Source organism: Antedon bifida, chromosome 5, assembly GCF_963402885.1.
Source record: "Antedon bifida chromosome 5, ecAntBifi1.1, whole genome shotgun sequence".
NCBI lineage: Eukaryota > Metazoa > Echinodermata > Crinoidea > Comatulida > Antedonidae > Antedon > Antedon bifida.
The window spans coordinates 17917987-17945948 of record NC_136230.1 but is presented as its reverse complement, the minus strand read 5'-3'; the positions used below and the strand labels follow the sequence as shown (position 1 = coordinate 17945948).

The window sequence follows — 27962 nt, the reverse complement described above, 5'->3', positions numbered from 1 at the left end:
CATATTGTATAGGCTACACCATATCGAATCGTTTCGCCTGTGAACACTACACTCCAATCTCTCTGTTGTTTATAGCGGACGGGTAATGGCAACATTTATTTTTGCAATGGTTGCATCTTTTCAATTGCTTATAATTGTACATCTGTATAATATATCAGTAAATGGAGCAATATGCAGCAGCAATGTTGGCGGCATGACTATTGAAGGCAATATCTCGATTGGAGGAATATTTCCTCTTCATGAAAGATCTGAAGTGTTCAGTACGTCATGGACTTCAGGTCCACCCGTGGAAAAATGTGTGGACTTCCATCCCCCTTATTTCATGGCCGCTGCCGCCGCTAGGTTTGCAGTGATGGAGATCAGGGAAAAAAAGTACATCGACCTCGGATTCGAACTCGGCTATGTTGAAGAGGAATTTTGCAATTCTCCCGTGTCGGCGGCATCTGCAACTCTAAACTTGATAGGCAATGCAAATGTTAAGGCAATTGTATCTGGAGCATTGTCTAGTAGTATGATTACAATTGGACCAATTGTTGCACACCATGCCATCGCCACCGTCGCAACGTGGGCTACCAGTGAAAGGCTGACAGACAGCAATATTTATAGAACACTGTTCAGAACAGTACCTGGTGATCAATCCCAATCACTGCTTTTGGCGGAGATAGCCAACTATTTTGAATGGGAATGGGTTGGTGCAGTTGGAACTGATGATGCATATGGACGAGACGGCTTGCGAATGTTTATAAATAAATTAAAAGAAAGGAATATATGCGTCGCATTTGAAACATATCTACAGGTCACCGGTGGGAAAGATGAAATGGATTTGTTTCTCAATCAATTGAACGATTCATCAGTCGAAGTAATTTTCTTTTTCTCTACGGTTGACCTAGACTTCCGATACTTTTTTCAGAAAGCCGATGATATCGGTATATCACGTAAGTTGCGATTGCTTTATTTTGTGTATTGAAGTACATGCGATTTATACATGACCTAATTATTTTGGGCTTAAAGGCCTTCTACTGCTAACCTCAATCAACTTAATGCGATTGTAGTTGAATAAACCCTTGGGCATTAGTACGTTTTATATGGGCATGTTTGATTGATAAATCCCACATGAATTGCTTTCTACTTGGCCCCAATGTGATGCCCATATAAAATTGTCCACACAGAACATGGCTCATATGGGCTTTCTGCATGGATGTTTGGCAGATGGTTATTATGATTTATGAGTACGGTGTACTCGCACTTTGTAATAACCTGTCGCACTTTGTAATAACATGTCGCAGTTTAATAACTGCTGTGACACTTTGTAATAATCGACCTGCCGCACTTCGTACTAACTGCTGTTGCACTTTGTAATAACCTGTTTAAATTGCTTATTCAATAAATGTTATAAATGAATAATTATTACTGCAACGTTATTACGTACTTTAAATTAACATTTTAAACACGCGGTTATCTGAATTTACTGTGTATATAAGGGTCGGCTTTGTTCATGCAAGATATTCTATTTTTACGCTCGTGCATGAATGTCATGGTAAATTAAGTTACCGAGTTTACAAAATGTAATTTTAAGTACTTATTAAATGACCTTGACGCAAACACCGAAAGAACGAATGAGCAATATTATAAATACGCTAACATTGACCTCATGTCGTCATTCACGTGCACATAATATAGATGATTTAGCGGAGTCGCAAACATATTAGTGAAACGCGTAATAACATTGCATAAAGTTTATGAAATAATCAATTTAAACAGGTTATTACAAAGTGCGACATTAGTTAGTACAAAGTGTGACAGCTTTCGTTATTACAGAGTGCAAAAAGTAGGTATTACAAAGTATTAGAAAGTGCGTCAACAGCTATTACAACGTGTGACAGTTTTGTTACAAAGTTCTACGATTTTGTGCGACAGTACACATGTGTGTTAACCTAGATTTTTTTTTCACCATATTTAATGAGGGTGATCCCTCCAACAATTGCTGATCATTAGGGACCCTCAGAGGTTCACAAGACAAACATATACAAGATGCTCTACATAAACAAAGTCTTATTACAAGTCTTTGGGAGTGGAGTTGTAATATTGTCCTTAGAAAAATCCTGACATGTGACGGGACTTGAACCCAGGATCCTTGGAGTGGTAGCCAAGCATCATAACCACCAAGCCACAACTCCACTAAGATTAAGACGTTTTAGTGTCGATATTGTTTTTATTTTCACCCATTGTAAATATTATTTCAATTATACTGCAATATCTAGGCCACGTTCGTCTGTAAAAGATATTTTAGTTTTTTAGAAGTTGACCAAACCAAAATGTGTTCCTGTACGGTTTATTTATTGTAGACCTACTACTACATCCTGTTCAAGTATCCGTTGTTTGTTTTTCAGGAACAATAATTCCATGTAAATGTATCCGTTTGCAATGTAAATTCTTTAGGGCTTGGCTAACCAGGTCAGTAAAAATACAAATACATTTACCACTGTGATGTATTCATTTTTAAATTGTTTTTTAGGTGTCACCTATAATCTATATTATTATTCTTCTTTCTGTACAAATTTTGTGTTATTATTATTGTGATTTTAAATTTCAATGAATACCAATATTTCACAATATCTAAATAATTGTTTTATTCCTAATACATGTTTGCAGTGCGATCAGTCATCCGTGACGTAATTTATGCGCCATTTTGTGAAATCACACTATCAATCATATCTCCATAACTCGTTATCACATATCAATCAAATTCACTATACATAAACTTCAGGTCAGGGGTCAACACATAAGCACAAGCAAAATGTACAGATTTAGTGAGATAGATAGAGCGAGTAATGCTAAAATATACAGAATAACAAAACAAGAAGAAGTAGTAAAGGAATTTAACAAAGAAGATTAAAATGGTATGGACAGATAATTAGACTATGGTATGACACACCAAATAAAAACAAATTTAAAAGGAAAAAATGTAGACTTTAGCACAAATAACAAACCATCCTGCCCAAAACAGAATAATATGGAAGCAAATCGTGGAAAGCGTAATGTCGGAATGACGCTTCAACACTTCAAGATAAAGAGATAAGTTGGTTACGAACGAGACATTTTTTTTTACGTCAATGCAATATTTGGTTTACAAATGAAAATATAATTCAACCTTCGAAATACTGTTGATGATATTATTTATGAAATAAATCATTCAAAGAGTAGGCCTAATTAAAAAGAAAAATAATTGCTACCAAAATAATCAATTTATTTAAAAAAACATTACTGATTTAATAGTTATGCTTGGTATTTAAACAAGACTTCCAGTTCTTCTAACACATTTTAAGGCGAATCTTAAAACATTGGCATTGACACCTGACGTCTGAATTTGTCAGTGGGTATCCAAGTTTAACATTTGAAATTTGTTTCTACCCTAGCTTGGATTTAACATTATTTCTAATTTCAATCTAATTTTTTTGTTTATATTAATTAGTATCTGATTTAAAGGTTAGTCTGATTTGGTTGAAAAATCACAAAGAATGAAATTTATATAGTGATGACCACACCCAATGTTTTTTTGGTTCTAATTCATACTGGTCATGTTATTTTGGATTTAACTATTATTCTTTTAGTGATTTGTTATTAAACAACTGTTAACTCCTTTGTACTTACCAGTCTACAGTAAAAAAACACTTTTCTCAGGAGGAGAAAATGAAATATCAAGATTTTTGTATCATTACTTTTCAAATAAATGAATAGATGCATTTTTTCCGGCCAACAGCAAAAAATTAATTTGTATTAATATAAGGAAGCTAAAAAACATTGCTAACATAGTTTGCTAGAGGGTGCAGATAATTAAATGTAAGGGCGTTAGAAAAAGGAGTGCCACGTGTGCAAACTTTGATAGTCATTAGATTGTTGTAATATATATTTGTTGTATTTTCCAAAAGAAATTGAAAAGAATTGATCGGTGATGATTTATTGTCTAAAGATAAGTTATTCGATACAAAAGTTGGTTAAAAATAATAATGGTTTCATAAGAACGGAGCTTACTAAACAACGAGTTAAATGAGTTTTATAGTAACATGAACAACAGTTTGAAGTTTAATTATATCAAATACGTTTAAAGTGTTTAGCTGATGAAATAATTGACTTGTGTGTGATCTTAAGGGTGCAAATTATTTGAGCCATCTTAAAGAGACATATGTTTGACTACTCCGTGTTAGACTATAACCAGAAGGCCGCATCTCCCTTCTTGGAAGGCTTTAGTAGAAGCAGATACAGCAACTACAAGTAGCTGTAATTGGTCAGATGTTACTCTGACGTATTGTAACTTATACCTTACTAAAAGAAAGATACCTTTTGAAAGATGGCCTTTTGCAAGGATGTGTTAATTTTTCATACAAACAGCAAGATCTGTGGAATATTCTAAACAGAAACCATATTGATTATCATAAATCTATTTTAAATTAATTCTTCAAGAATTGTTTTAAAGACTGAAAGAACTTTGAATTATCTGTGAAAATTGGTACAATTTTTTTTTTTAGTAAGGTAAACACAAATGTATCTTCTAAAACTGGTTTCAGATGCAAACAATGATGCTATTTTACTTACTGATTTAACTTTTAAACAAAATAAATCGTTTGCGATGATTCAGAAACATGCTGTCGTATAATTTTTGATAGAGATAATATTTCTCTTGGTCTTGATCATTTCTTTGATACAGTAAAAGAGTGGAGCACTGCCCAAAACCTCCATCTATCTATTAAAACTGCACATTTGATTCCACCAGATTTGAATAACATGGTAGAATGCTGAGAAATGCAAATAAACTATCGCAATTTAAGGGAAAACAACGTGATTTGATTGTAGTCCAATTTCTTTTTATATCGAGCTCCTCAATTCTTAATTACTTTCTTTGCGGCAGTGTCCCACTTTTTCTCGCGTTGTAAATCATATGCCATTTGGCCGTGACGCCACGAGATATTATCATTGTTTATAATGTGATTTTAAATTGTTTTTGAAAAAATAAAAGACTACAATCATTATGGAAGCTGATGAATTGTAGATATTAATTCATGTTTAAAAAAATACATATAGGTTATTGTGACGTAATCATATTGCCAGCTGCATTTAAAAAGTAAGATTTTTATTCTACAGAGCAAACGACCCTTACAAATGTTAATATATTCCGGCTCATGCAATTATCTTGCGTAAAATATTCTTGTTTCATATTTCAATACTGTACGTGCATATATTCCAACGTACAAGTTAAACGGTGCATTAAACCGAAAACCTAACTCGTCATGTATTTTATGTAACCCTAATGCTACTATTAATGTTATGTATTGACCATCATGAAGTAAATGTATAATAATTGAACTTAAAGATATATTGGTCTTTTGTTTGAGATGAACGAAAAATTAACAACAATTATTTATATTTATACCTGGCAAAGAAAAATAAAAATGCATATATGCCTATAATATGTTTTATCTCAATTTTTTCTATCTTAGCTAGTATTTAACTAAACACATCACGTTAACGATAACTCTCCTATAGTATATATATATAACCATCTTGGTTCTTTCCAACTTTTAAATTATCAATTGAAAGCCAGCGGTGTTAGACCTTGTCCCAGAGCACTTCACTTTTGCATCGTTCGTGCCTACATAGTGATATTGTTTTCTTAGTCATTAATACTGTTTCATGTTGATATAGAAGATTGATTTAGCCCTAGAAACGGTGTGTTATGATATCGTTGATAATTGAACACACGTTTAATCGAGTCGGTCGTAGAATATTAATTCACTTTTCGGTGAAACAAATATAACCAGGTTATTTTATTCAAATAATAAATACGTTTAGTTCATTATAAAAAATTGTTTTAAATAATAATAATAATAATAATAATAATAATAATAGTAATGATGATGATGATAACAATAACAATGCGTGTCAACCGATGTTACAACCAGTTTTTTATACAATCTACAAAATACTTGTTAATAATACTTGTGATGTTGATTACTAATTAGTGCCATCCTATTTAAAGTTTTGCACCTGACCCAAAATACACGATAACCTAAAATCGTGTTTGTAGGTCACGTATACAGATTCGTATACAGAATATTGAATTAGGTCTAGACCTATATAAAATTCAAACATTTTACTGAATACAAAAAACAATTCGAACTAAAAATTATATTGTATAATATTATGAAGATAAATATTGTTTTTCAACTGCATGATTATCAAATATTGTTTTGCTTTAGGACATTTTGATTCATATCAAATGTATTTAATCGATTAGAAAATACAATCAATAAGTAACAGCACGTTGTAAAAGGTTGAGTTACGGTTTACCAGGCCATTATAATACACACTTATATTAAGTATGCAGTGCGTCAAATTCAAATCGAAAATTTGATCGATTTCATTTCTTATTACCAATTGGTACTGTATAACCTACTATTCATATTTTAGCGGCAAAACAAAGGCCTACAGGTTGACTTAAAGTTTACAGAACAAATGTCCATCCAATTAGTTTTATTAATTTACATTTGGTGTATAATACAGTAGCATACGGTATAGCTTTACTCATCTATCATTTACTTTATCTATCAATTCATCAATGTATATTTAAAAAAAATTTAATGTTACATTCCACAGGCAATTCATAACTAACTTTTTAATGTTATCGTTTTCATCTATTTAACCTGTCTGTAACTAAACTGAAACTGAATGATAATAAAGATAATTATGGTTGTCATATAGAGCGCCTAATGAAAATATTTATACATAGAAGTCATTGATTGAGTGATTGATATTTGAATATTATGTAATTTTGGTAATGTTAAAGAGAGTTTAAGAGAGCAGCATCATTTGAAAGGGAGTGATGTACTGTAGAGTATAAACACAATATAGGCTCTACAATATACCGTAGACTAATTAACGGCATTCGTGTACAAAGACAAATGTATTGTTTCTAAGAGTGTGCTCTATTCTAAAATAAAAAAAGTAACGGTCATCCTTAATGGAAATCTTATCAGTCTTAGATTAGTAACAAATATAAGTATTAGAATTTCCATAACATTGTGTTTCCAGTATTATCCTTCATTGGTTTACTTCCAAATGTGCATTTATACTGTAAAATATTACCTTGGATTTTAAAAGTAATTTAGAGATTTTTTTTTTAATTTTCAAAGATTGTATGTTATGTTGATGTTGAAATATTACATGTTTAGATTCAGAACGAAAGTTCAATATTGATCAAAAGTATATTATTGTCTAGAATTCACTTTCAAAAGAAACGAATGAAACGAAACGTATATTCGTAGTAAAGTGTTTTGACCCATGAATAAACCTTTAAAGTATGTTATAATGATCGAGTGTTAACAAAATTTCTAAACTTGAGGTTAATTCATATTTAGTTTCCTGGATAAGTAAGTTTTTATATTTAAGGGAACAGCGTGTTAAGGTATCTAACTGTCTTTGTGGTAACTGTTATTACCACAAATGCTGATTCTCCTCAAGGTTGTTGTTTATCACTTCTGTTGTATGTATTATATAGCCTACTAACGATTGTATATCCCATTGCCCGAATACCTATTTGCTTAAATAGATGACACAGTAATTACTATCAAGAATGTGTGATACCAATAAACTTGTTGGAAATAGTAAGAAAACGAAAGAATATGTTATGATGTGATTGAAATATTATCAAGCATCTTGGTTTGACTATATTGATAACAAGCTTAACTGGGGAGAACACTGTAAAGGGCTTGTTGTCTTACACGTCTGTATTTAATATATAAGGCTTAATCATTTCCATGTTGATCCAACGATCATGAAGCTTTTTTATTCTTCCGTTGTTGAAAGTGCGATCCTTTTTTGTTCTATTGTATGGTTTAGTAGTTAATCGGATGTTGGAAAACTTAAGCAATTATTAATAAGGCCTGTCGTATTATTAAAGAAAGTATCTCAATTGATGTAGAATAGACAAAGGGCATTATACTAAATGATAAACATCCATCAACTGTGTTTATTAGCCCAAGTTTATGATCCAAGTATAAATATTGAACTATATGTGTGGCTTCCCGGTAATTATAATTATTATATCATTGTCATTGTCATTGTCATTATTATTATCGTCGAAAACAACAGATATCGGCATATCACGATCAATTTCTACTTAGTGTTCGTCGTACCTCTTCTTTTAGTTACCTATCCGCTTACTTTCAAACTTGTTGATTTTATGATGACATGTGGAGCACCAGGTAGTACGGTTAGAGGCACGGGTTTATTCGAGACTTGCTTTCCGGTGGTCTTTGAATCGCTACATTGGAGCTACAACATGCTGTAGTTTCCCTACCACCAGTTCACCGACAACAGTGAATACTATTTGGTTCCACGAGGACGTTTCATACGCCCATCAGAGATTTGAACGCAAGGCCACAGCTGCTTGGTATACATTGGGTTTTGTTGGAAGGGTAAGGGCCACAAGCGTCGTGTGACACGTCCAAATGCAACAATTGGCTTTTCTAATACTTAACATTTCTGCAATCAATCTTATAGTTATTGCTAAACATGCTTCCGAAGTAACAGAATGTTTTGATTGCTTGAAGTTGTTGTTTATTGGCAGATTCAGTGGATCAACAGATGGTTTTGGTTGGCAAGATACTTCAGTTTATAGTTAGCCGAAAACGACCAGCAGAGGCAGCGCATCCATCAACGCTTGTGCATCTTTTCAAACAGTTCCTCAAAAAAAGCCAATGCACTTTCATCACGGTTTACGCGTAAAGAATTCTTTCGCTCTACTATCTCTACACAGGCAGTCAGGAGACCGAAGTCCCTCCCTTAGGCTGCCGTTGGCCAACTTCGTCTTCCGATAACATGAGTGTTCTGTAGTGGCAGATACCCACCCCTAGCCTTTGTTACAAGTAAATTTGCCCACAATACACAGTGGTATTCCCGCTATAGTTATAGCTATTATGTTATTTATATTTATTGCAAGGTAGAGGCTTTCAGAGACGAACAGGCATTATCCCACTTGACAATCATCGTGCATTGTCCACCGAGTAAATGTAGTCATTTAGTGTGATTAGCATGTCTAGGATGGAGATTTTGCTTTCAACTATAGATTCTTTGTTGAATTTGATTTCGTCTGTATAATATATGTTGTCAAGAAGATGTTTGTTTAATGTGGGTACCGCATTGTGAGAGATACAAATAAAACAAGCAAAAAACATAACTCAAAAAACTAAGTAACATATTTTGATAATATTTTAGTTTGGCTTTTATGCTAAAGTAATTGAATAGTTTCATTTTTAAAATGTTGCAATGAAGTATTTCGGGACAATTATGACATATAGATTTTGAACGAAAGTTTGATATTGATACAAATAGCTTACGACGGTAATATCCATGTCATATTTTGTTTTAATATTCATTTCAAAAGCAACGAATGATTCGCTTATTATTTAGTGGCCTAAAATACACATATGACATATTAGTTACCACATCTTTATCGCAGTTTAGTAAAGACAATCCAATTATAGGGTTCCTTTAATTACACAACCACTTTAATTAAAAATTATGTTCAATCAATTTTCGATTTTTTTTTTCAGATTAATCCATATTTTCATGAATAAAGTACAATATGGATATTAATTATTTAAAGATTCCGAGTTTAATAAAAAATGTGTTAGGCTATGCTACATGGTTGTTATGAAAAACATTGAACAAAGAACGCCATCTGTAGGAATAGCTATAATTGCAAACATTTTCCCTATTCGTTTCCATGTAAATTGCAAAAAAACGATGCGTTTAAAAAAAATCGTACAAAATAAGTTCCAAAAAATATTATATAAATATGTTTTCAGAGTCTTCGTAAGCCAAATTGTTCATTTCCGATGTGTTTTTAAGGGCTTGACCAATTCATGTTTGCGTAATTAACGTAATAAAAAAAACTACCCACTTGGGCCAAGTTGGTAATTTTTACTTTCCAGGGAGTCAATTAATCTGTGTGCATGCGCCGGCTTTTGGCTTTCCTCCTCTCGCTCTCTGTCTCCCCAGATCTCTCGCGATTCGCTTCCTCACGAAAACAATGTACTATAATACAAATTAAGATTATTTTGTGTGTTTTGCATGGTTATTGGTCATTCTATATATAAATAGATATTTCATTCAGATCTTGAGCATCATTAGAACGAACATGCGGCCTTAAAAATATATATATAATCAGACTTTGCATTCTGTACGCCATTTTAATGAAGTTATTCACTTCCATTAGGAAAAACGTACAAAAGCAACGATTTTACATATAAAAAAAACAAACAGTTGAATTTAACCAAAAATCCATTGTCTGACAGGCAATTATTTTTCCCTTTAAATTTTGCGTTAAGTTTTGTTAGGTAAATATTTGTTTTGCTGATCCAATTTTTGATCTAGATTATAAATCATTTAATTATTATAAACTGAAAAGTGTAACTGAGAAATTCTTATTTGTTAAAGCTGTATGTTTATAAAGGAACAAACAATAATTATAATTATTCTAATTTAATTCACAGCAAGATTATGGATTGCAAGTGATGGTTGGGCAGATAGAGCTGGACAATTTTATGAATACAAATCAGTCGCGTCTGTGCTTGGTGTAACAATTGCAGATAAACCACTGCCAGATATGTTAGTACATCTCGCTGATTACACCAGGATCCGGCAAAGCAGTAGAAAATCGTTTCGAGAAAACTTTGAAGAATGGATTTGTGAACACGAAAACTTATGCAATGACACGTTGTGTAAGAAAAAGAACAATCAAAATACAATTCATAAAATAGAAATCGCTGCCAGAAAATATTTAAACAAGGCCATTAACTATGAAGCTTATACAACATATATTGCTGTATATGCAATTGCCCAAGCTCTTAAGGATATCGAGTTATGTGAGGATCGAAAAGGTCTCTTAGCTGATGGTAAATGCCCATCGATTAAGAATCTCAAAAGATGGCAACTAGTGACTTACTTGGATAATGTCAACTTTACCGACAACAATGGTTCCATATTCAATTTTTTAGAAAATCGACAAATTGAGCCATCTTACATTGTTTTAAACAGTAGAATGAATAATAGAATTGTTGAAATGGTTAAGGTTGGCTCTTACAAACACAAGGAATTGAAAATTTTTGACAATTTGAGCATTTACTGGGGAACTAGTACAGTAAGTATGACATTTCTTTCAGTAAAAACCATACAGTCATACGGAGGCCTAAATACAAAACTAACACGGCACAGATATGTGCCGCCCGTAACTAGAATGTGACTGGTTTTGTCTATTGGTGAAGCCAACATGTACACGTATTTCAGCACAAGAGTTTTGAATTGCTTGGCTTGAAATATCGTTATAGTTGTAAACTGTATGAAGGAAAAAACCTTCTTTCCTAAATTTCTGATCTAAAAACCATACCTAGAATCAAACAATTTCACAAATTCCACCAACCCAGTTGCCCTGAGCTTTAGAAATGTTAATCAGGATATATGGTGCTTAGGCGTATCCTACGAAACTACGTTCCAATTTTCGCAACTGTCGTTTTGTAAATCAATACATTCTATGAAAAGATAAAACAATCCTCTTATTTATCCTCCTTTATATAATCCTCTTTATTATCTTACAACAATCCCTCCTAAAATTGCGGATAATCTTTTTCTAAGATCGTTAAAAACACTTTCATCGATCCAAAATTGGACCTCGTTTGACAGGTCAATCCAGATCTAGTTCCCTTTTACTTTTTACCTAAAATCAAAGCAGGCAATCCTGGTAAACCGAATATTTTGGGTAATGGCTCTTCTACAGAAAAAATCTTAACACTAAAAAATGGACAATAGTTGTCTTATATCGCCTTAAACATTCTTGATTTCATGAACTTTATTCGCAAAATTAAGAAAATTATCTAATGTGCCTAATACGACAGTTCCCGCTAAATTTGTCAAAAATTGGCCTAATATAACTCATATAGAAATATAACCTAAATAGAAGAAAATAACAGCACGTCAACCAGTTTGTACTGTCCTAGAGTATACTTATTTTAAAGCGTGTTTTCCTTGAATTACCTTCAACTGTAGGACTATGCTCGTTTGTCCCTCTTGATCATTCACTCTTCATGGGAGACATTTTAACTGTTTTTTCTCTAAATCAGATTTTAATCTATTTATGCATAAAGAATCAGGTAGATTGCGTTTTATTTGAGGACAGTGATTAGAGAATTTTTTATATTATAACTTTTCTTTCAGAAACCACTAGCAATTTGTAATGCAAATTGTAAACCTGGTACACGACGACATTATATTGAGAATGAACAGACATGCTGCTTTAAATGCATAGAGTGTTCTGGAAATACTATATCAAATACTCAAAGTGAGTGGGTTCATTGTTACTAAATAAAAACATTATGCACACATGAACCACCTAGATTCTGCAATTGTTCATGTCTTAGTCCGTGACTAGTTTTGAGAACGCTAATTACTGTAAGTTCCCACATATGGTTCTCGAATATATAAAGCTTCGACTAATAACTAGAAATTGTCAAAATGTACGCAAGAATCCCCACACATAGCGAATGAATATAGAAACGATATAATTTATGTAGTCAAATATAATTGTATACATCATGTAAGTATTTTAAATATCACAACACAAATGAATACATTATTGACACTTTGTATTAGAAATACACCCGAACATACACACCCACTTAAAATAATAATACATATAGGAAATGAAATACAGAAAGAAATAGGATGAACAGTCCAATTTAACATGTATTATTTATAATTATATCGTTTTACCTAAATTCGTTTTATCGCCAGTAACTAATATAATGTAACTCAACTCACTTACTATACTGGTTTTCATTTGGAGGTAAAATTAATTATTGAAAGCTTGAACCCACTTTCAAATGGTTGATGCCGAAGTTTTAAATGTCTCATTAGAGTAAATTTATATATTCTGAGCAAGTCTGAAAAAACAACCTCGTTCTGAGTAGTGGTTTTTGAGATATGGTAACCCTATAATTTCTCCTTAATTTGCATATTTAGGCTAATTTGCATACAATTGAATAAGTGATAGAGGTGTGATGCTAAAGTTTTGATCTCCTCATGACCATTAAAAAAAATAAAAATTGTTTCTCTCAAAATGCTAGATTGCCTAACATACAAAGATAAAGTACAATTTTGCGATTTACAGATCTTTTTACAAACGAACTTCGGTCAATGTTTCCAAGACAAAAATGGTTGTCTTTACAAAGTGTGGAAAACAGAAAGACAGAAACCTTGTTTCTATGTAAATTCTCGTAATTCCGCACAAAATTCAATATTGTTTAACATAATTATATAAATATAAAAGCTGTGTTGAAATAATGTCAGTAAATTCTATTTCTACTCAAACATAATTATTTTAAAATGATACCAAACGTTTTACAAATTTGAGAACATTACCTAAAAAATAGTAAAATTCTTAAGAATTCATATAGAATATATTCATAAGAATGAAAACAATTTACAATTTCACTCAAATTTAACATATTTATATGTTCCACGGACCACATTTTGGTAGATTTTTAAAACGAAGTGTCCTTTAACTACTGAATCGATAAAAAAAACTTCTTTTGGGTTTACTCCTTTTTCATAGGTTTCCAGCCTCGCGATTTTGGGAAATGCTAAAACGGTTCCTCGCAATTCCCAACTAGACGTTATGATTATGCCCGACTCTTTTTGAATGCCATAATAATTGTTTTCATGCCTCGCTCTTTGTCAACAATCCAATCAAGTAATTCTGTCTGACTAGTACAGTTGACGAGAACCTTGATTAAATTGGGTTAATCTCTAGAAATGATTAATAGAATAATTAACTTAATCAACTGTTAACTTACTCTTATTTGCATCATACAGAAAAGGAATAGCCTACTTATTTAAATCCTATTATAATATTGATTTAACGCGACAAATAGTATGAATTACTATACATTGAATCTGTTCTTATAAATCATAATACGATGTACCATTTGATAAGAACTAATAAAATAGCATCTAATTTTGAAACCAACGGCGTATTTATTTGTCCGAATATCAGTCAATGTTACATTAAGATACTAACAATTAATCTGTGTAATTACAGTTTATAAGCACACTCTGAAAATTACGTCATATGTAAACGACCGTTATAAAAATAAATGTATAGGCCTAGATATAAATGACCTTACGAAATAACACAATATGGCACACTGGTTGTAAAGTTTATAGTGTCTGCTTTTATATTGATATTGATCTGTGTTTTTAATTGTTTCTTTAATCAATGAATTTGAAGATTATTATTAAAAGACAAAAAAAAGTTTCTTGATGAGCACATTCTGAATCTTATAGTGACCCAGATGGCTGATGCTGTTAGCAAACACTTTGCTAGGATTTTTTCTCTCCCCAACTGTTTTTTTAAATATTATTGTTATATTTACGTGTTTAATGCTATACTTTGTAATGATTATATTTTTTATTTTAGATTGTAAAAGGATCCCAATGGAAATAAGCTGATAAGCTTTTTGGGCTATCCTGGAAAATCTCTTATAAATGTATTATTTGTAATGTCCGTAATTTATGTTATCACTTTGTATGTTTTTTTTTTATGATGATTTTCCAAATAAATTCAAATCAAATCAAACGAGCAATGCTTGTCTGCTTACTGATATTAATCATCCTAATGACCTTTCCGTCGTATTAAAGAATTGAAAAAAGAAAAATTCTAGTCACTCCTTTGCCATAAAACCATGACCTGTGACACATAGGCCTATATCAGTAACACCGACTTTTGCCAAAGAATATTTGAGAGTTTTCTTTCTGATGGATCGTTTTCGGTCCACAAGAGTTACGAGAGGATCCTCTTCTACTCACTACCTAGTACATAAGTTGTTGTCAAGACTTGAGAGTTCTGGTATGTGTGCTACGTTACGTTATGTACTGCCGATTTCAGCAAAGCATTTGACGTGCTAACCATTCTATTTTGGTTAAGAAGTTAATCCAATTATGATCATGCCTCTTTTAGAGAAGCAAAATATGAGATTTGGTGGGTAGTTTCAACGCCAGAGCTAATGAAATGAAGTGTACCTAAAGGTACAAAAGATAGATTGGCTTGATTTTACACGATTGTGGTTAATGGCTTGATGAACCATGTACCGGATAGATGGAAGTTTGTCGATAATCTAACGATCATATTGAAAATATTGTTGTTGTTGTTGTTGGTGTAATGAAAATAATTAAGCAACAAATCTTGACAAGTTGTATGTAACTAGATGGTACACACACTTCGCTCGCGTACTATCTAGGTCGTGCCCACAGATGGTTCTCGTAAAAAAAATATGGCGATTTCGAATGTACGTACCGCAGGACAATAATACATGTCGTTTACATGAACGAATAAATAGACACTGTACTCAACTAAAATTAGTACCCTGGGAATTACTTCCGAAAGAAAACTTGTTACAAAATGAGACCAATTGTTTGAGTCAAATTTGAACAAACTTAATTTGTGTTTTGTGGATCGGGAAGAGGATGGGTGCAAAGAGGAAACATTTTAAATATATTCTTTTATCCATAACGAAATATTAATTGTTTTCATGTTTTACAAATAATATACCACTAAACGCAGTAAAACAAAACATACTTTGTCACCCTCATTAAATATGGTTAAATAAAAAATAAAAATTTTTCTAGCTTAACTGAATTAGTAGGCCTAATGGTTTTCAATTGTTTCTTAGAGCTAATTCATACTTGAGTTGGTTCCTTAACCCGGCCACCAAAGTTGTTCTGCGTTTAGGCCATGTGATCCTTCGTACTGTAGGCCTATCTTATACTGGCTTACAACGCTACTTATGCCATTGAATGAGGGTGGTGTGGGTGGTGGTTTAACTGCAATAATAAAGTTGATTGTACACTCAAAACGCTAGCTCATTATCTGTTTAAAAAATACCTATATCCAACCTCTGCAGCACAGATTGAAAAAAAATAGATCGAATTTCTATTATGAGTGTACTTGCTTTCATGTTATTACGCCTGCGGGAATGGACGCTTGTGGAACAGAGATTGGAATGTTCCATTTATCGCAAATCAATACTTTTGTATAAACGTATATTAAATCTATCAAAATAGTATTTTTTTAAAGAAAATCGGTTTGTCTTCAACACTATGATGCTGTACTCGAGCTGTTTTCAGCTATTAAAAACAATTATCGTAGAAGGAAGAAGGTAATTCCGAATCATCCTCGTATTATTGTGTGCGGGTATTTTTCAAGTTGGATATCCATTAGACAGTGTATACCACGATCGGAAAACACCCCTATTTGGGGCAAATCGTTGAACCTAAACTTTATATGCCATCGAGTAAACACTTAGAAGTAACGCGCGATTTACTGAATTTTGCCCTTATTTAAATTTAAATATAGATGCGTATCAACTTTCTTCGTAAAGATTTTAAAATTAAATTAGGCCTATTGTAATTTGGTAACTTTTCCAAAGCTTTATTTGTCTAATGGTATATTGAATTTAACTGATAAATAATTAAATTGTATTTTAAATTAATGAATTGTATTTTTTTGAATAATGTTTGTTGTTTGTTATTATAGTTATATTTCTTAATATATTGTTTTTGTAAAGTTTCATGTTCTAAGTCTTTATTCCAAAATAAAAATTTAAATAGTACCGGTGATGTTTTTAGAAAGCTTCTTATATTATTTGTATTTCCAAAAATTCTAAAACAAAATTTTAAATCTAAATGTCTTTTAACATCGTCTGTTTCTATGACATGAATGTCAGTTGCTATGGCCTAATTTTTCTACCGTCATTATGCTTAATTGTTGTATCAACAACCCCAACAGACATGTCATTAATCAACACCTGTGATGCCATACTATCCTATAGATATATGTAAGCTTGTTGTGTAGGTTGAGGAATTAGGTGTAGGAATTAATATATGTAACATACTGCATGATTACCAAATTTACTTTCACTAGGTCGCGCCCATAATGTATTGTTGTCGAATACACAGTAATGTACAGGAGGAACAAATAAATAGACACGGTGATTTATGTAGTCTAACTGAAATTAGCACCCTGTAATATTACTTCCAAAAGAGAAATTGTCACAACGTTTTAAGTAAAATTTAAAAAAAAAACTTTTTGTTGGGAAGAGGTTTGTTGCAAAGAGGAACATTTTTTAAATATATTCTTTATCCACTCAGTAAACGAAATGTTCATGTTTTATGAATAAAATACCACTAAACACAGTAAAAAATTGCGATTTAATACTTTGTTGAAACTTTCACTGTCATAGTTGATTGAAATATATATACATGTAACTCAGCGGGGTACAGTGGAAAAGCACTAGCCCTCTAGTGTATGTACGCACAACGAGATCAGATTGATATGCCCTTATCTTTCTGTATATTAAATTCACGAGATCGGATCTTAAATTAACATCCCAACCAAATATGTTTGCCGCCCTGATAAAGAAGTTTATTTGAAAGCCAGGCACTTTCTTTATGATTATTTTACTTTATTGTATGATTTACCTTTTATCCTATTTCATTTGTTTCTCCGTTGAGATCCAGAGCTGCAACTCAGAAAATCAACACAAATTGTTAAAATCAACAAAAAAATCTATAAAAGAAAATTAACTAAATATGCATAATTATTTTATAAACCAATCAGTGCACTGTCTGGATTCTGTATCATTAAAATTCTCCGGCAACATTTTAAAACGATACTACTCCAATGGCAAATTATACGGTAAAGAGCATTGTCATTGTTCCACTAATTAGTAAGAGATTTGCTTAATTTTGCGAATAAAGTCAGTACAGACCTGAATGTACATTAATGATATTATCTTGATCTGGACCCACTTTTGCATACTTTTTTTTATTTCAATTAACTCATGCCTACTTTATATTCTCGCTTTAATACCTCTCTCTCTAAACGCTCTGCAAAATTTCTTTCTGGCTGGTTTACCTTGTAGTTTTGATTTATTTTGTTAGTATATTTAAAAATTACCTCTTCTATACAAGTTATACATGCGTGGTTGTGCAATGGTGGTGCAATTTTTCGAAAGAAATAAAACTGCCTCAAATCGTAATAAAAAGTTTTGAAAACTACATTTCATTAAAAACAATATTTTACAAATTGCGTTGATTTTAAGGGTTTGTGTGTTGATTTTTACGTTTAATTTACGATTTGCAGTTTTACGTTATATTACTGGTACCCACAATGTTATCATTTTTCAGCATTTTGACCTTTGATTTATATATACATACACTTGTAGACATTTTGTAAATATTTCTAGTCTCTTTTGTAGCGTAAACAGGTCCACTTTTATTTAAATTAATATAATCATAGTTATGTCATCACCATTACACCTTCATATTATTTTCATTTCTAACACATTTTTGTTATTTTCTTTTTTTTTATAATTAAAATTTCAATCAACTTCATTAGTGGTATAACATTTTAAATTTTGTAAATCCACTTTGTATTCCATATCACCTCCATTTTTCATTAATTTTATTAAGTGAGTAAAGGTTTAAAAAGCAAAACAAAAGTTAACACAAATAAAAGACGATATGCCTACTGCATCGTTAATCGTTTTGTTTCCAAGCATCGTTATAACATATATAATTTCCTTATCATAATTATCATTATCATATATTTCATTTTAAAATAAAATTAAAATATTTTACACAGAAAAAAAATTTCCTTTTTTCTTTTAGTGTTATGTTATGTGATTGTAGAACTCTTATCTTACAATTTATATATATATATATAAGATAAAAAAGTGTGTTTTTTTGTAGATGCTGACAAATGTGAAGTCTGTGGAAACGACCAGTATGCAGATGTCAATCGCACAACCTGCCTTAAGAAGATACCGGATGTGTTTTTGTGGGGAGAAATTATTTCTGTTATTTTCTGCCTTATTAGTGTCGTAGGCAGTTTAGCAACGGTTGCTGTCACCTGTACCTTCTACCGACATCGTGAAACGCCGGTTGTAAAGGCTTCTAGTTTGTCACACAGTTTTGTTCTGGCGTTCGTTCTGCTTTTAAGCTTCCAGATGGTATACTTCTATATAGGAATTCCGACTGACAATGTGTGTAAAGTTTTATCGGTTCTTGATGGTCTTAATCTCACAATAATTCTTGGCATTTTCTGTGCTAAACTGTACGTTATTGTAAAAATTTTCAACAATAAGCAACGTTTCAAGATACCGACTGCAGCATTTTATCGGTATTCGTGGATTTTAGTCGTTGTAATAACAGCCATTCATCTAGCATTCAAGATAATCCATGAAACGATTTATCCTAGTCACGCAGTACGTGATTATAATAACTCCTTAACAATTATACCTGTTTTCTGCAGAGAAACAGATGTTGGTTATATTGTCACCAACATCTACCAATTATTCTTATCATTAATGTGTTTCATATTTGCATTTCGGGCCCGCAATCTACCCAAGAATTTCCAAGAAGCTAGATTTATTTGGTTTATTATGTTCACATGGTGTATATTGGAAATATTTTCAATTCCTGCTCATTTTGCAGCTGCTGGACGACTTAAAATTTGCTTTCGGGTAATATTTCTTCTGTTATTTAATTTTTTAACTCTTTCTGCATTTTATTTTTCTAAATGTTATCTTATTTACTTTCGTCCAGACAAAAATACAAAAGAGTGTCTTAGTAAAAACATCCGTGAACGAAGAAACAACAAAACAAACAAACGAACTAGAAAATATGAGTGTAATTCAACGCCATCAGGAGGTGACACGGATATAGACCCATAAATATAGGGGGACTAGACAGGGATGTGATTAAAACAAAGACGTTTAAAATCATTGATCACCTCTTCTCACCAAACGGTTACCTTTTGCTGCCCTCAATGACGCATGGTGCCTCCGTGGTTAAAGTTGAATTGAATTGAATGGAATAGACAGTCAAATTTCGTAAACAAAGTCAGAAGTGCGTTTTAACTGTATCTACTCGTTGCGATTGTACACGTGTCGGTGTGGTAAAACTGTAAATAAATTAAATAAACCTAGACTAGCATTCTATTGCTAAACCAATTGTATATAAATTAACATTTTATTTAGATATTAATAGTGAGAAGGTGTGTTGAACCCACAAATGTGAAAACGCCCACAAATGTGGAAAAAACCTCAAATGTGAAAACGTATCACCCACAAATGTGAAAACAACCACAAATGTGAAAACGCATCACCCACAAATGTGAAAACAGCGCCCACTAATGAGAGACCTTTCGCCCACAAATGTAAAAAAAAATCCAAATTAAATTTTGTGCTAGGCCCAAACAATTTTGATCGAGTTAATGTTAATGTATTTTATATACATTGTATTGAGTTGTTTCAATAATTGCGTGTTCACGATACGTCTGTTAAGGTTGTCGTTAACGCGTTGGATTATTACCATTTGCTGCTTGTGCGCGCGATATTTGCATGTTAACTCGTTGATTTAATGTACGTATAGTTCAAGACGATATTTGTTATTTGCTGCGCGCATGCACGATACTTCAAGGTCAAGGCCATGTTATATCATTGTTTTTTGTAGTGTGTAGTTGTTAACTCGTTGGTGTACTATTGTACGTATAGTCTTAAATCGATGCAAAAAACATCGAACATCGACTTGGAACTATTATATACGTACATACACAAACGAGTTAACATGCAAATATCGCGCGCACGAGCAGCAAGTGGTAATAATTCAACGTGTTAACGACGACCCTAACAGAAGTATCGTGAACACACAATTATTGTAACAACTCAATACACATGATATAATGTATTAACTTGATCAAAATTGTTTGAGTCTAGCACTGAATTTGATTTGATTTTTTTTTTTACATTTGTGGGCGAAAAATTCTCTATTTTTTTTTTACATTTGTGGCCGTTATCACAGTTGTGGGCGATGGTCGTTTTCACATTTGTGGGCGCTGTCTATTACATTTGTGGGCGGTACGTTTTCACATTTGTGGTTGTTTTTATATTTGTGGGTGATGCGTTTTCACATTTGTGGTTGTTTTCACATTTGTGGTTGTTTTCACATTTGTGGGTTCAACGGCGTGCACACAATGCGACAATCTTTTGATTATAATACTAATCTATTTGGTTTAGTTAACTTTAATTATGATAGTACTATTTAATTATAGCACCATCAATGGCTACGGGGGCTCTATCCCCCTCCCCCCTCCCCCACTCCTTCGAGGAATATAATATACAGTAAAAATCATTAGCGTTCACCTCGTAGCTTCAGCGTCTAGAAACCGCGACGTTCCATTATTTTGACCGAGTACGTCGGAGGGCTATTACACTTTATATGCATTCATTATTATTATTCGTTATTGCCAGCGATCTAACTAAACAATAGGTACGCACTTGTCTGGCGGTATCCCTTTGTACGAATCGTTCAACATTGGGTCCAGCACATTGCGGTTTACGCGCGATATCATGTTTCATCCAGAGACCAAAATGTGTACTGTAGTTACTTTCTAAACGAAGTTACTTGTGTACTGTGTATTGACTTACGCTACAGAAAAAGGATACGGCTTATGGTAAGGATCTGATTGTGTTCGTATGTTCACCAATATTTTAATTTACGATTAACCCTCTGTACCGTAAAGTTCTTAAAATAGACGTTTCAAATCAAATGTATATAGATGAATGTAAGCTAAGTAATGTAGACAATAGAAAAGCACTGGAATGTTTTCTCTGTAAAGAATCCTATCATCGAGTTTGTCTGAACATTAAACCACAATCTAACCCTAAAGTTTGGCTATGTCCACCGTGCCATGATCTACCACGCTATTTGAAAGAACTTTCACGCCACAACCAACAAAAACAAACCATGTTAACTAAATCGGCTTCAGATATTGCCTCCTTGTAAAAAATTGTTAATGATCAGCAATTGATGATGGCCCAACTCAATTCCACAACACAGATGCGACCAGAAGCTGCTACAATCACCACGGCCAAGAAAAAATGCCTAATTATTAATGAACGAGGCCTCAGTAACTCAAAGGTAACATGCTTACGTGGTGGAAAAATCAAGGATATTGGTCAGAAACTAACCGATCATAATGATTTTGATACTATCGTCGTTCATATTGGTACAAATAATTGCACGACAGATGAATACCTTCAGAAATGGAGTTAGCGACTATCAGGAAATGATTGCTGATGTAAAATCCAATCATCGACAAACCTGGTGGTTTCAACTGTATGCCCACGTACAGATGATTTAGATCATCAGACAAGAGTTAATGACATGAACAGTAAGATAAAGGAAATGGCCACAAACATCAAATAATTGACAATGACGAGACATTTTTAATGAAAAATCGATCAACTGCACGTTCAAACCTTAATGGAGGGGACTTAAGCAACATAAATGCTATCCATACAGTCATAAGGCCAGCTAATCAAAGAAAACCTGCAACTCATCATCGAGGAAATTATGATCAACGAAGATACAATATGCACCTCCGCAATCACAGCAACTCTTATGCAAATAAGCGAGGAGGATACAGATTTGACTACGATAGCCAATATAACTACAACTCTATACCGCATGCTTTTCATAGATTTATCCAGAATCGTACCAAATAGGACACTGTCAGTAATACCAAACTGAATCTATCAAACCGCTTTAGTGTAATAGACAATGCAACTCTACTTTTTAACAATAAAGACGCCTGTGAGAATAATGGTAGTAAAGATGAAACAAGCATTAGATAAAAATAAAAGAAATCGACATAGACGAGCGGGTAAGAGAAAGAACAGGCAATACAATGGGTGCAATTCTATAAATAATTTGAATATTGCTTTTAATAATGTTAATAGAATTAGACCTAGATTATATGAAATTGAAAGATTTCTTTATGATATGCTTGGTGTTTCTGAAACTTTTTTAAAGAATGAATCAGGAATTAATATTAACTAATATAATTGGGTTGGTAAAAAATAGAAAAGAAAAGGGAGGTGGTGAATAGGCATTTTGATTTCAGAAAGAATGAAAGTAATCTATAATAACTACCTTAACTCAATGAATGATAGTTATAAAATACTATGGGTTAAAATTATCACAAACAATGATAAGCATTTATACATAGCTGTAGCTTATTTCCCAATAGAAGGCGTTAATCCGGATTTAACCAATGAATTGTATAATCAGTTATTATCAGAAGTAATTAGAATAGAAAATAATGAGAATGTATACTACTTATGTGTGTTAATAGTTAATAGAAGTAAGAAAAAGTGAATAATGTTAATGATAATTATAACAATACTAACACAAATAATAATAACACTAACAATAATATCGGTGAAGACCTTTGGCGGCCGTACCAGGAAAAACGCAATCATGTTAAAAGAATGATTAAGGAAAGAATATCACAACAGCGTGTACAAAAATCTGTTGATATTGTAAACAAGAATTTTGGAAATTATTAAGAGGAAATATAAAGGGTAAAGAAATGGAATGCATTTAAATACCAGTTCAGATAAAAAAATTTTTTTCGCTTTTGTGGGGGCAACCCACTTTTATTGCAATGATAAATAATATGATATCTATCAATGAATATTTAAGTGATATTACACAGTCTGAGGTTAAAAGAATATAGAAAATATTTTGATATTGTGTTGAAATCTAAATATGATAAAACAAATAGGCTATGTATACCAGAGAAAATTTATATTACTGAGCTACGATATAAAGATTGATATTCAGTATTAAAAATTGAGATTCGGTATAATAATGATAAAATGGTATATTGCATTATAAGATTGTGCTTTGTTTGAATACTTTGATAAAATGGTATAGTTGTACATTGATAAAAACATTTTGAACATAATATTGCTTTTACATGAATTATATGATAAAATAACAAACTAATAAATATTGCAAAGCTAAACCCAAACCGAAGTATGGGTATAGGCCCTCGTCGCTAGCCAGGTTTATTTTATAGTTTAAGTCCTGGCTAGCACCAGTTGTGTCTCAGTCATCCCGGACTCGGGCGCCTCCTAGAAAACAATAATACAATAATGGTGGTAAACTAACAATTGATCTAAACTCAAGAAAATATACTGTATACCGTACGTTCATGTTTTTTCTTGTGTATTTCTTAATTAAATGAAATTCTTTTTCTTTTTAGATAATTGATTCAAGGAGTTTTTCTTTAACGTCGTTCCATTTTCTTTCTGCTTTGTTTAGATTACATAAGTATTCATTTGAAATTAAATTTTTTAGGTCTATCTTAAATAAATTCCAAGTGATAATCCAATCTTTACGTTTGCTTGTTTTATATATAATGCAATATTTGTAAATACTAAATTTAAATAAAGAGATGAGTTCATTAACAAGCGTGTTCTGAGTTCCTATAACTATGTCTGACCATTCGGGGAAACCTGGCCGTAATGTTTCATTAGTCGCAATACATTTAACAATCAGTTTACGGAACTTACTCCAATCTGATTGAATGCTATTACAGGTGTACAACATATGTTTTTCACTTTCTATTTCTATACAACACTTTTCGCAACAATCACTTTTATTAAGATTCCACTTCTTTAAGTTTTTTCTACAAGCTAAGATACGATGTAATAATTTATTCAGATGAATTTATTACGGATAAAGATAAAATTAATTTAAAGAGTATTTGGAGAACTGGGTACAAGTAATATGGTTTTAAATGATTGTAATAGCTATCTCACAAAAAACTATGTTAAATAAACCAGAAATGAACTCTCTAAAGAACAGTCTTGACCTGATGATATAGAGCAAAACCATCTATTACGATATTGTGCTTAATTTTGACACTGTTGAAAAAGCAGTTAATTTTAAAACAATAAAGCCTCTGGTTTGGATGGAATAACAAACGGATTATTAAAAAATGGAGGACAATCCATTACACTATCGCTACTTAATACTTTATTTGAAAAATGCATTCAACTAGAACAAATACCTCAAGAATGGAAAAACGGTATAATTACCAGTATTTAAAAAGGGAGACTAATGATTTAAATAATTATAGAGGTATTACTTTAACGTCTTGCGTGCCAAACATTTTCAACAGAATTATAACTCAGTGAGGTTTTCGTGCTTTTCGCAGATGTGAAGATCACAATTATTTACTTGTAAATTGTAGCAGCTTGTCGTTTAAAAGAAAAAAAAATACACATATATTGCCTTCCTGGATTTCCGTAAGCCATTCGATAGTGTTTGTAGAGATGGATTATTAAAATCTGTTTGGCAATCAGGCATTATAGTTTGGAGGTTGATAGACAAACTATATGAAAAAGTAACAGGTAGTGTAAAGATGTATGAAAATGGGTAGAGCTAACAAAGATTCATTTGGAATTCATTAGGATGTTAAGCAAGGCTGTGTCTTACCACCAGTTCTATTTAGTATTTTTATCAATGAATCTATATATAGATTTACGTAAGGCCAAAATAGATAGAGTTAGATAGTTAGTTATTGACAATCAAAACGAATTTAGATTCAACGATTTGCCCCAAATAGGGATGTTTTCCGATCGTCGTATACACTGTCTAATAGACGTCCATCTTGAAAAATACCCGCACACAATAATACGAGGATGTTTCGCATTTTCCTATCTCCTCCTACGATAATTGTTTTTAATAGCTGAAACCCGGGTAAACAGCTCGAGTACAGAATCATAATTTTGAAGACAGGCCGATTTTCTTTAAAAATACTATTTTGATAGATTTAATATACGTTTATACAAATGTATTGATTTGCGATGAATGGAACATTCAAATCTCTGTCCCACAAGTGTCTATTCCCTCAGTAAAGGCAAGTACACTGCAGAGGTTGGATATAGGTTTAAAAAAAAACGAATAATGAGCTAGCGTTTTCAATCGCTCTAAGAAACAATTGAAAACCATTAGGCCTACTAATAAGTTGAGTTAGATAATTTAATATTTATTGACGATTAAAGCAAATTTATGATTTGACTCGAATAGAGGTGGTTTTCACAAATTGTTTTACATTATATAAACATATACACGTCGTAGTGATGTATCGTTACATGTACTGTACTATTTCAATCGACTAGGACGGTGACAATTTCAACAAAGTATTACATCGCAATGTTTGACTGTGTTTAGTGGTATATTATTTGTAAAACAATTAATATTTCGTTACTAAATGGATAAAGAATATATTTAAAAATTTGTTCCCATTTGCACCCATCCACTTCCCCGTCACTCAATCATAATTTTACATACAAACACAAATTAAGTTTGTTTAAATTTAACTCAAACAATAATTGGTCTCATTTTGTGACAAGTTTCTCTTTCGGAAGTAATTCCCAGGGTGTACATAAATCACCGTGTCTATTTATTCGTTCCTGTAAACGACATGTATTATTGTCCTGGGGTACGTACATTTGAAATCGCTGAAATTACTATGTATTCGAGAAAAATCTGTGGGCACGACCTAGATGGTAGGCGAACGAAGCGAGCGTACCATATAGTTTATGGTAATAATTATCGTAGAAGGAGACAGGTAAATGTGAAGCATCCTCGGATTATTGAGTGCGGGTATTTTTCAAGATAGACATCCATTGGACAGTATATACCATGATCGGAAAACACCCCTATTTGGGCCAAATAGTTGAACCTAAATTCATTTTAATTGTCAATAACTAATTATCTAACTAACTTTTATTAATAAACAGGGTTACATCAGGTGGTTAAAATCAGTACCGAAAGTACGAATCAACTTCATATACAATCGAGTAAACATTCTAGAAGTAACACGCTATTTGCCGAATATTTCCCTTACGTAAATTTATTTATAGATGGCTGAAAACCGGTCAAACAGCTTGAGTACAGCATCATAATGTTGAATACAGACCAAATTATAAAAATACTATTTTAATAGATTTAATATACCTTTACACAAACTTTTTTTTTCTCTCTTTTGTGGGGATTTTACCCACTTTTATTTCTTATAAAAATTCATATTTTTGTAAATAATATTTATCTTTATATAATATGCACAATTTTCATTAATATTTGTTTCTCTACTCTCAATTAATACAGATGTAAGTTTTTCTTATTACATTAAGATATAATAATAATTATAAAACAAAATTATATTTTCATAACTATATACAAGTATTTCAACTCAAATATCCATAACAAAATAATTATAATTTTTAATTAATACTGTACTTTAAAACATGTTCATAGCATTTCTTTAACACTTTCTTTTTACATGAACATAATTATAATTTTCTTATGGTATTATATTTTATACATATTAAATTTAAGTATAAATTGTTAATATACACATATAATTCCTTTATGAATGTATATTTCTACTTTAATCATGCTTTGATTCTTATGTAACATTATCTTCTACATAAATTCATATAATAATTCATAGTTTTATCTAGTATAGTTTGTTATTTGCAACATTATTTTATCTCATAAAAAAAAAATTGTTTATATTTCTACCAAGCTAACTTTTTTTAAATTATTAATAAAACATTTGAAGTTATATAGTATAACCTTCACATGTCTCTCTACAAATAGAAGAATTATTAGTTTACACAAACTTATTGATTGGCGATAAATGGAAAATTCCAATCTCTCAGTCTCCCATTTCAGTATAAATATTTGGTATAACACAAGTAGGTAACTTTTAACCTAACTGTAGTTATAAAATAAGTGTTTTTAGTAGTGAATTTGAACAATTTTAATTGTTCAAATCTGCGCTTCAAAATGGTTTATCTATTAAAATAGATAAACCATTTTGAAGCGCAGATTTCTTACTGTGAGTGCGGGTACTGTTAGATATATAAACACATATACAAATAAACGTTATTACTGACAGTTGCTTCTCAACGTTTGTATTAATTAATAAT

General features: G+C 31.9%; 1 protein-coding gene across 1 annotated transcript; it reads left to right on the top strand.

The window, feature by feature from the left end:
* The first annotated feature begins 85 nt into the window (after nucleotides 1-85).
* LOC144842637 (extracellular calcium-sensing receptor-like) lies at nucleotides 86-19974 on the top strand. Its single transcript, XM_078699121.1, has 4 exons — nucleotides 86-935; nucleotides 10551-11197; nucleotides 12268-12391; nucleotides 18859-19974. Exons 1-4 carry the CDS (start codon nucleotides 86-88, stop codon nucleotides 19839-19841), a joined length of 2604 nt encoding a protein of 867 aa, XP_078555247.1. The 3' UTR covers nucleotides 19842-19974.
* Nucleotides 19975-27962: the final 7988 nt, after the last annotated feature.

Coding starts and splice junctions, on each gene's coding strand:
- LOC144842637 (XM_078699121.1), top strand. CDS start 86: ATGGCAACATTTATTTTTGCAATGGTTGCATCTTTTCAATTGCTTATA. Junction 936..10,550: donor CGATGATATCGGTATATCAC/GTAAGTTGCGAT, acceptor TTTAATTCACAG/CAAGATTATGGATTGCAAGT. Junction 12,392..18,858: donor TACTATATCAAATACTCAAA/GTGAGTGGGTTC, acceptor GTTTTTTTGTAG/ATGCTGACAAATGTGAAGTC.